Source organism: Molossus molossus, unplaced genomic scaffold, assembly GCF_014108415.1.
Source record: "Molossus molossus isolate mMolMol1 unplaced genomic scaffold, mMolMol1.p scaffold_m16_p_21, whole genome shotgun sequence".
Classification (NCBI taxonomy): Eukaryota; Metazoa; Chordata; class Mammalia; order Chiroptera; family Molossidae; genus Molossus; species Molossus molossus.
In genome coordinates this window covers 18393738-18403436 of record NW_023425357.1, presented here as the reverse complement: position 1 = coordinate 18403436, position 9699 = coordinate 18393738, and the positions used below count along the sequence as shown (strand labels likewise).

General features: G+C 62.0%; 1 protein-coding gene across 4 annotated transcripts in view; it reads left to right on the top strand.

Annotated features, from left to right (window-relative positions):
• Window positions 1-9495, top strand: part of ZFPM1 (zinc finger protein, FOG family member 1) — a 73565-nt gene extending 64070 nt beyond the window's left edge. For 3 of the 4 annotated variants that reach the window (XM_036273828.1, XM_036273829.1, XM_036273830.1), the window contains 6 exons: window positions 958-1060; window positions 2859-3068; window positions 6499-6732; window positions 6984-7079; window positions 7172-7318; window positions 7453-9495. In XM_036273828.1, coding sequence (XP_036129721.1) covers window positions 958-1060; window positions 2859-3068; window positions 6499-6732; window positions 6984-7079; window positions 7172-7318; window positions 7453-9236 — 2574 coding nt within the window. In that variant the 3' untranslated portion in view covers window positions 9237-9495. The remainder of the gene's footprint in view (window positions 1-957; window positions 1061-2858; window positions 3069-6498; window positions 6733-6983; window positions 7080-7171; window positions 7319-7452) is intronic. The other variant, XM_036273832.1, reaches the window with a different exon arrangement.
• The last annotated feature ends 204 nt before the right edge of the window (window positions 9496-9699 follow it).

Genomic DNA, 9699 nt, shown 5'->3' with positions numbered 1-9699 from the left:
CAGGCTGCATTGGGACAGGGGACGTGTGTTTCCTCTGCTCTGCAGGGCTCCGGAAATCAGGCCACCCCCTCCAAGGCCCCGCGGGCAGCAGCCCTCAGGGCCTAAACCAGAGCCTTCTTTCCTTCCGGATGCAGCAAAGGTCAGCTTGCAGACCAGCTGGGAGAGAGAACACTGCTGGGCCAGGGGCTGGCAAGAGCTTCCCTCCCTTCCCACCTTCCCCATGCCTCAGTTTCCTCACCTGTGAGAGGGGAGAAGGACACTGCCTGCCTCCAGGCTGGCCCAAGGCTGGGCGGGCAAGGGGCTGGTCTCATGGAGCAACGAGGAGGGGGCCAGGTCCTGAGTCCGCCTCGGCATGGGGACATTGTGCTGCCTGAGGACCTCGGTGAGCGGCTGGGCCCAGGCAGGTGTTCTTTGAGTGTCTGCCATGTTCCGGGCCCAGGATGGTCTGAACAAAAGCAAACCTGCCCTGCAATGGGGAGGGAGCCCCCTGCCTAGGGGACAGAGAAGCCCTCTCTTCGGGACCTGCCCTCTCCTCAGGACCAATTGCTGCCTCACTGCGCAGAGGCCCTGGGGGCCCGTGGGGGGGAAGCCCATGCCTGGTGCAGCCCCCACACGCCCCGCGGATTTTACCAGGGCGCCCGGCCGCCTGTTAAGAGGGGAGGTAACAGGGCAGTGAGGAGAGAACACAGGTCTGGGTGCACATTCCCTCTCTCACTGGCTGGCTATGTGACCTTGGGCTGTTGCTTCATCTGTCTGGGCCTCGGTTTCCCAGAGAACCCAGCTCCTGACCCCTGAAAGGCGTCACCAGTCCAGCATTTGACAAGGAGTAGGCCCGCGGCCTAGTCCAGCCATCCCACCGGTGGTCTCTTGGGTTTCCGCCCACATGCCCTGTGGGGAACCCCCAGCCGGGCTCTCCCCATGCTGTGTCCTCGCTGACCCCTCCTTTCTGCCCCCCAGAGCCCGGCCCTGACCCTGCTGCTGGAGGACGAGGCCTGCTGGCTGAGGACGCTGCCCCAGGCCCTGACAGAGGCAGAGGCCAACGTGGAGATCCACAGGAAGGGTTGGTATCTGGTGCTTCCCTCTCCGCCTTCCGGGAGGTGGAGGTCCTTTGCTGCCCCGGGGCCAGCTCTTAAAGGGAAACCAGCCTGCTCTGGGCCGAGCCCAGGGACCGGCCACCACACCCCTAGCACCCCAATTATACCCATCTTGCGCTGGACAGACATCTGTCCTGGAATGGGGTTCAGGGTCTCAGGAAGCCAGGGCCACTCTCAGGGCCTCGGATACTACCAGGACAGTGGGGGAACCCAGGGAGGCCAGGGGCCCAGCAATGGGTGCCAGCTAGACCAGAGCCTGTGCATTTGGGCCCCCTCCTGCCTCCCTGCACCTCTGGAAGGGGAGCCCCTGGGGGAGGGCCGAGGCAGGGAGGAGGGAGAACCCGATGGGGGTCTTTGCCCACCTCACCTTCTCAATTCAGACTTCAGGCCACTCAGATGCAGGGGCTACCGTCTTCAGCACCGCCCCGCCTGCCCGGCACGGTTTTATTCCTGAAGGAAGTGTAGCATGGCCTTTCCAATGTGTGAGGGTCAGGGGGTCAGGGTGGTGTGGACCCTGCCCCCCGTTACAGATAAGGAGGCTCAGGTCCCAGGGGAGGATGTGGGGACATACACGGACGACTTCTACAGACAAGCAAGGGCTGTTGGCCACGTGGCCACCCAGGAGGGCTGTGCACCCACTGACCACAGGGAACACCCCACTCCCCTGCAGGGAGGCTCTGCTTTGCTAAAATGTTCTGGAGTGTCACCCTCAGCACCACCTCCTGAGCACACAGCACTTTGGTGAACACCCCAGTGGAGGCAAAGCTCCATCCTGAGGGCAGCTTTGGTTTCCAGAGCCAAAGGCCATAGGGGATAGGCAGCCGCCCTGTGACCAGCTCCTCAGCCCGGCCCCTACCCCCCTGGGGGCTCCCAGGCCTTGGCAGGGGTACAGAAGAGGTGATGGGCTCAGCCTCTGGGACCTGGGCTTTCCATCCTGCCCTGCTGTCAACGCTATGCACCTGGGCCCGGTGCCTCACCCTCTGTACCTTTCCCCATCCACAGGGTGGGAGAGAACCCCGGCCCCGCTCCCCACCAAAGGGTACTCTAAGGACCCAGAAAGCAGCTAGAGGGCTGGGTTTTGGCAGCAAGTGGTCAGCCATAAGGTTATATACCCAGGCAGGACATGGGTCAGTTAGCGCTGCTTGGCCCGCCCTTCTTCCTAGGCTGGTCAGCAGGGCTCTGGCCACCTGTGTCTGCCCAGGCAGGACAAAGGTCCTTGCAGCTAGTGAAGTGGCCTTGTGCTGGACACTGGAGGTAGTCGGTTGGGCAGCTTGCCAGGGTCCTGTTGGCCAAGGCTGCCCCCTGCAGGCCAGCGCAGGAACAGTGCACCAGCAGAGTTCAATGGAACAGGCAGGCTGGTCCAGGGCCTGGCCCAGTAGCTACCAGCCCCTCCCCAGGTGCTCTGCCACCTGTCCCACATGCCATCCCTGGAAAACAGGGCAGTTCTGCTGGCCACCTTCAAGTTCCACTCAACGGGCTTGGCTCAGGGCAAGGAAGCCCAAGGCTTGGGCAGGCCTGGGGGACCACCCAGTTGCCCCACGGAGGCAGGACAACTTGTTGTGGAAACCAACCAGCCACAGCTATGCACCAGGCATGGCCGGCCACTCCCTGACTGTGGCTTTGGCTTCATCCCCCACCCCAGGCTTCAAAACCCTGGTCTCTAAGATGAGGTGTTCAGGAGGATATGAGGGCAGTCTTTGCAGAACTGCTGTGGTGGGCCCGGGGCTGCTGGCCCTCCCATCACAGGTGCACTTTTGCCTGCAGATGGAGCCCTCTGGTGCAGGCTCACCAAGCCAGTGCTAGCGGGCGGACTGCTGAGTGTGCTTCTCGTCACTGAGCCCCACAGCGCCCCCAGGCACCCTGTGAAGAAGGAGCCAACAGAGCCCGAGAGCCTGGCTCCCTCACACACTGACATCCAGCTCCTGCCCCAGCAAGCCGGCATGGCATCCATCCTGGCCACCGCGGTCATCAACAGTAAGTACCACCCTCATGCCACCCCAGGTACACCGTAGGGCCAGCACAGTCCCGAGGCGCAGGGCTGCAGGTGCTCAGGAGCCCAAGATCTGCAAAGATCCGTGACCACTGGGATCTGAGCAGAGGAAGTGTGCTGAAGTAGACATGCACGGGGAGCTGGAAAGAGGGGTCCCGGGAGGGGCGGGGCTCCAGGCTGCAGGGAGGCAGGGCAGCAGCACGCACCTGGCCCTGGCACAGAGGCAGCAGGGTCCCCAGGGCCCAGGTCTTACACTGGGAAAGGCCCAGCAAGTAGGCACAGACCTGAGCCCATGCCTCCCTCTTTGGAACACAGCAGGTCTGTTTCTCGGCCTCTCCTGGCCCCGCCCACTAAACGCTGGCACTACCCCACTTCTCGGCACACTCTAAGCCTCAGAGAGTTGTTGTTAGAATTAAATAGGGGTCACTCATTCCACAAATACTTATTGAGGCATCCACACTGAACCAAGCATTGGAGGCACCAGGGTCACCAAGGTGGGGTGCTGGCCCACCCTGAAAGGGCCAATACACTAGAGAGGTGACCTTACTCGGAGGTGGTGGCAGCAACCATAGACGAAGGGACACCCCATGAAGGGAAGCAGTGACGTGATCCGACATGGCAGGGCTACTTTAATTGGGATGCTCAGGAAAGCTGTCAGGTTGGGACCTGCACCCCAGGAGAGTGGCTGGGTGGTCACCCACCAAGGCCCGGGAGGTGGTCACTGTGTTTGGAGCCTGGCAGTGTGGCGAGCGTGCAGGGGGCAAATCTCAGGGTGGTTTCAGGCAAGAACGGGATTTTTTCTCAGAGCACTGAGGCCGTACTAGAGGCTTTAAACAGCAAAGGGAGTGATCCAGTTTTTTTTTTTTTTTCTTTTAATATGTTTTTATTAATTTTTGGAGAGAGAGGAACATCGATAAGAGAAACATTGATCAGCTGCCTCCTGCACGCCTCCTACTGGGGGGATCAAGCCTGCAACCCAGGCTTCTGTCCTGACCGGGAATCAAACCTGCAACCTCTTGGTGCATGGGACGACGCTCAACCACTGAGCCACACCAGCCTGGCCCAGCTTGGTTTTAAAATCACCCTGGCTGCTGGGTGGCAACTGTGGGGTTGCAAAATTGTAAGAAAGGTGACCCTTTTGAGCAAGTCAGAAGTAATAAACCGATGCAAGTGGATGCAGCTGAGGCGCAGCCCGATGGGACACTGGACCCCGGTGGCTGTGGTCAGGCTGGGTGAGGAGGCAGCAAGCTAGAGGCCAGGAACTTTGGTGTGGCTGTCTAGGTGGATGTCGGGCGGCACCATTGCTGGTGGGGTGGTCAGTAAGGAGAACCCTTCTGAGTATACTGACCCCCAGATGGCTGGGGAGCATGTGCTGGGGCTTAGGGCTCAGTCAGAACACAACAAGCTCCCTGGGGAGTTCTGGGGCAGGATGAGACCCCAAGGAAGAGACAGGACCTGCAGGCACCAGAGTTGGGGGGGGGGGGTCTGCGAAGGGTGGTGATGTCTGCTGTGTCCCCGCTTAGTTCTTTTTGTTTTTAAATTATTGAATGGGGAGAGAGAGAGACATCGATGTGTTGTTCTGCTTATTTATGCATTCGTTGGTTGATTCTTGTATGTGCCCTGACCAGGGATCGAACCTGTAATCTTGGCCTATCAGGACGATGCTCTAACCAACTGACTTGGTCAGCTCTAACCAACTAGGGCCCCAGTTTCATTCTTGAAACTCCACCACTCTGTGAAGTTTTCTCACCTGTGAAGTGGGGGTAATGGCAACACCAGCCTCAAGGTGTTTGTGCCCACCCAGGGCTTGACCCTTAGTCAGCCCACCTGTGGTCAGCCCTGGGTCACTGTGGCTGGGGCTTGAATGGGCCTCCAAGGCTCTGGCCCCTCTCTTGACATTGCAGCCAGCAACAGAGTCCCCAGCACTGACCTTGCAAATACATTTTTAAAAACCCACTGGTTGCCTCAGGTCCCCATCCCAGCTCAGGGCCTCAACTGACAGAGAACAGAGCTGCCTTGAGCCCCCAAATAAAAGGGAACTTGAAAAACAGAGAAAACACAGTAGGAAGAGAACAAAGCCAGAAAAACTGTAGGTACAGGGGGGCACCCAGTCAGATAGGTATTTAAATTCCTTAACACAAGAGGGAAAAGTGGGAACTTTGGCAGCCTCCTGGGTAGAGGAGCACGTTTGCAATAACTATGGACCCGGGACAAACGTCAGAGAAGCCAGACTGAGAAACACATCTGAACCTGCAGGAGTAGAAACCAGATGATAAGGAACCCCAGGGTCCCTAGTTCCACCTCTAAGTTAAGGCGCAGCTGGCCACAGAGCGGGGGCAGACAAACAGAACAGTCCTTTAAATTCTGCTATAAAAACACACAGAGAATCATAGAACTGGTGAAGCATTCTTCAGAGAAAACCTCACCTGCTGGAAAAATCAGCCCTGTGATCCCAACTCCTATAAACTGAAAAATTAGCCCGACTGGTGTGGCTCAGTGGTTGAGCATCGACCCATGCACCAAGAGGTCGCTGGTTCGATTCCCGGTCAGGGCACATGCCCAGGTTGTGGGCCCAATCCCCAGTGGGGGGCATGCAGGAGGTGGCCAATCGATGTTCTCTCTCATCGATGTTTCTCTCTCTCTCTCCCCCCTCTCCCTTCATCTCTCTAAAATCAATAAAGAAAAAAAAAAAAACCTGAAAAATCTAGAGGCAGCTTATTTGGGGGTAAATTTGGTGGATTCAACAATGTGACCATTCAGTCAGTAACTGACGTGGAACCATCCAGATGTGTGGGGGGTGACGGGAGGACAGGAAGGGTTCCTCCCTTACAGCTCCGGGCCTCACCTCCTGCCCACCCCCACCCCAGAAGCCACCCAGAGCCACCGTGTTCAGTTCTCATCCTCGCGCCCCAGTGCTCGGGGATTCATGCACCTGGCCCCTGTGCGCCAGGCCACTCACACACCTGTTCACATGCACACGCCTGTTTCATCCTCCACAAGCACCATCCCTCACAGCCCCCTTGCCAGCACACATGCACCTGCACATGGTCACCCCCACCAAATAACTGACACGTCCTGGACCCCAGAATCCTGCGGGTGTCCACTAGCGTGTCCCTGCTCCTCCCGCGACCCCATGAGGCCACAGCCCTCTCCTTATGGGGCTCACTGTTGAAAGGCAGCACGGAGGGCATCCTGGAAATCCACAGAGAGGCACCCAGGGTTGTGAAAGGACAGATAAGAAAGGGCAGCAGTGATGGGAGGGGGAGAGCCAGGTCACAAACCTCCAGCTTAAAGCAGGAGGACGCCAGAGGCAGCCAGGGCAGAGCCCTCACTTTGCAGAGTCCACTGTCTCCAGGGGCCTCTCTCTGCTTCCAGAATGTCCCCTCAGGCTTCACCCAACTCTTGCCTCCACAGAAGATGTCTTCCCCTGCAAGGACTGCGGCATCTGGTACCGTAGCGAGCGGAACCTGCAAGCTCACCTCCTGTACTACTGTGCCAGCCGCCAGAATGCCGGCTCCCCTGCCACAGCCGCTGCTGAGGAGAAGCCCAAGGAGCCATACTCCAATGAGCGTGTGTGCCCCTTCCCCCAGTGCCGCAAAAGCTGCCCCAGTGCCAGCTCCCTGGAGATACACATGCGCAGCCACAGCGGTGAGGCTCCACACCCCCCCAGGACCCCCGCCTGCTTGATGATAGCGTGCCCACTGCGCCCAGGCGACAGATGCGCCTGCGTGGTCCTCCACCATTCCACACAGCCTCCCACAGCTCCCAGGGTACAAAGCCCATCTGTGGCTGTCTGGATGGTCAGCTTGGGGCTGGGCCCGGGCCGGGGTCCTGGGAGGCTTGAAGAGCCCTCCACACATGGCCCAAGTCACGGCCCCTCACTGGGCCCTGTGTTCCAGGCGAGCGCCCCTTCGTGTGTCTCATCTGCCTGTCGGCCTTCACCACCAAGGCCAACTGCGAGCGGCACCTCAAGGTGCACACAGACACACTGAGCGGTAAGCAGGTTGGGAAGGGGGCGGGAGGCAGGTCAGGGGGTGTCTGTGGAGCCCACTGGCTCCAGGGCCCTGACACCACAGACCATCTGCAGGTGTCTGCCACAGCTGTGGCTTCATCTCCACCACAAGGGACATCCTCTACAGCCACCTGGTGACCAACCACATGGTCTGCCAGCCAGGCTCCAAGGCTGAGATCTACTCGCCAGGGGTCGGGCACCACTCTGCCAAGCTCCCCCCAGGTGAGCCCCAGGGGCCCCCTCTGAAGGCTGGGGAGGGGGCTGGTCCATGAGACAGGGAGGGGGTCAATTCAGCCTTGGCCCTCCACCACTTCCGCCCAGCCCAGCTCTCCCTTCTGGCCCTGCCCCCTCCTCAGGTCTGGCCCAGGCAGGTCCTGCTCCAGCCCTGAAGTGTGGCCTTTGGGGTCTCCCTGCAGACAGTCTGGCTGGCTTCCAGCAGCACACGGCCCTGCACGGCCCCCTGGCCTCCTCCGACCTGGGCCTGGGGTCCACCCCATCACCAGGACTGGAGAGAAAAGCCCTGACGGAGGCCACCAATGGAGAGGCCAGAACGACCCCCCAGAACGGGGGCAGCAGCGAGCCCCCAGCAGCGCCCAAGAGCATCAAGGTGGAAGCAGCCGAGGAGCCCGAGGTGGAGCCAGGGCCCCCAGCCCCTTCGTCGCGGACGCCCTCACCACCCAGCTCCGCACCCGCCCGGGTCAAGGCTGAGCTGCCCAGCCCCACACCTGGCTCCAGCCCAGGCCCGGGGGCGCTCTTCCTGCCACAGTTCCCCGCTGCTCCCCCAGCCTCAGAGATCCTGGCCAAGATGTCCGAGCTGGTGCATAGCCGGCTGCAGGTGGGAGTGGGCGCTGGGGCGCCAGCGGGTGTACTTGCAGGGGCCCCCAAGGGCGCTACATGCTTTGAGTGCGACATCACCTTCAACAACGTCAGCAACTTCTACGTGCACAAGCGCCTCTACTGCTCTGGCCGCCGTGCACCCGACGATGCGCCCCCAGCCCGCAGGCCCAAGGCGCCCCCCACCCCTTCGCGCGCGCCCCCTGCCCCGCCACCCACCGAACCCGACGCGCCAAGCTCATCGCCGGGGCCCGGAGTGCGGGAGGACCAGGCGGGGGGCGCGACCACACCCGAGGCCGAACCGGGTGGCCGGGGCAGCGAGGGCAGCCCAAGCCCGGGCAGCGGGGCGGACGACGACGAGGACCCCCGCCGGACGCTGTGCGAGGCCTGCAACATTCGCTTCAGCCGCCACGAGACCTACATGGTGCACAAGCGCTACTACTGCGCCTCGCGCCACGACCCGCCCCCGCGCCGGCCCGCGCCCGCCGCTCCGCCAGGGACCCCGGGGATCCCCGCAGCGGCGCTGCCGCCCGTGCGCACGCGCCGGCGCCGCAAGCTCTACGAGCTGCAGGCGGCCAGTCCCACGCCGCCGGCGCCAGGCCCCGCCCCGCCGGCGCAGGCCCTCGCCCCCGAGCCGCCCCCCTCGCTGTCGCCTCGGCCAGGAAGCGGAAACGGGCCGGACCCGCCCGATGGCCCCATCGACCTGAGCAAGAAGCCGCGGCGCCAGGCCCCCGCCACTGCTCTGCCAGGCCCCGCGCCCGTGCTGCCGGCCCTGGCTGACTACCACGAGTGCACGGCCTGCCGCGTGAGCTTCCACAGCCTCGAGGCCTACCTGGCGCACAAAAAGTTCTCGTGCATCGCCGCCCCGAGTCGCCCCCGCGCCCCCGAGGATCCCGCCGTCGTGTGCCCCTACTGCCCCCCGAACGGCCTGGTCCGTGGGGACCTTGTCGAGCACTTGCGCCTGGCTCACGGCCTGCTGCTGGGCAAGCCCCTGACTGGCCCCGGCCCCGCCGCCGAGGCCCGGACGCCCTCACCCGCTGCCCCCCGCGAGGGCCTTAACGGCCAGGAGCCACCCACCGGCCCTCCTGACAGCAGTCCCCAGCCTGGCCCGCCCCCGGCCCCACCAACGCCTCCTTCCCACTCGGACAAGGGCGTCCAGACCCCCAGCAAGGGGACGCCGGCCTCCCTGCCCAACGGCAACCACAGGTATTGCCGCCTGTGCAACATCAAGTTTAGCAGCCTGTCCACCTTCATCGCCCACAAGAAGTATTACTGTTCCTCGCACGCCGCCGAGCACGTGAAGTGACTGGTGGCCACACTACAAACTGGAAATCGCTTCACACGCCCCGCTGCTCTCCAGGAGCCAGGGCCTGCCGGCCTGCCGCTCACAGAGACGGAGTCACCCCCAGGTCCAAGGCGGTTGGTGACTGGCTCCTGGGAAACGCACCAAGCACAGGCCTCCGCGGAGGGGCCTGCAGGTGGCAGCACCCACCTGGACCCTTGGCACTTAATAAAGAAGTTCAGTTTGATGAGTAGATCGGTGGAGCAGCCTAGTTCTCTGAGCAGAGGGCCCTGCGGGTGGGGGCGCAACTGGCAAGCATTTTAGGCACTCTCTGCACCAAGCACCTAGAGGCCCACCACCACCACCTCCAGCATACTCACCGGACACTGCAGTCTGGAGTGACCAGGTGCCCTGCCAGAGTCACACGGTTAGTGGCCCTAAGCATTGGACCAAGCCCCAGGTCAGTCTGATGACACACACACACACA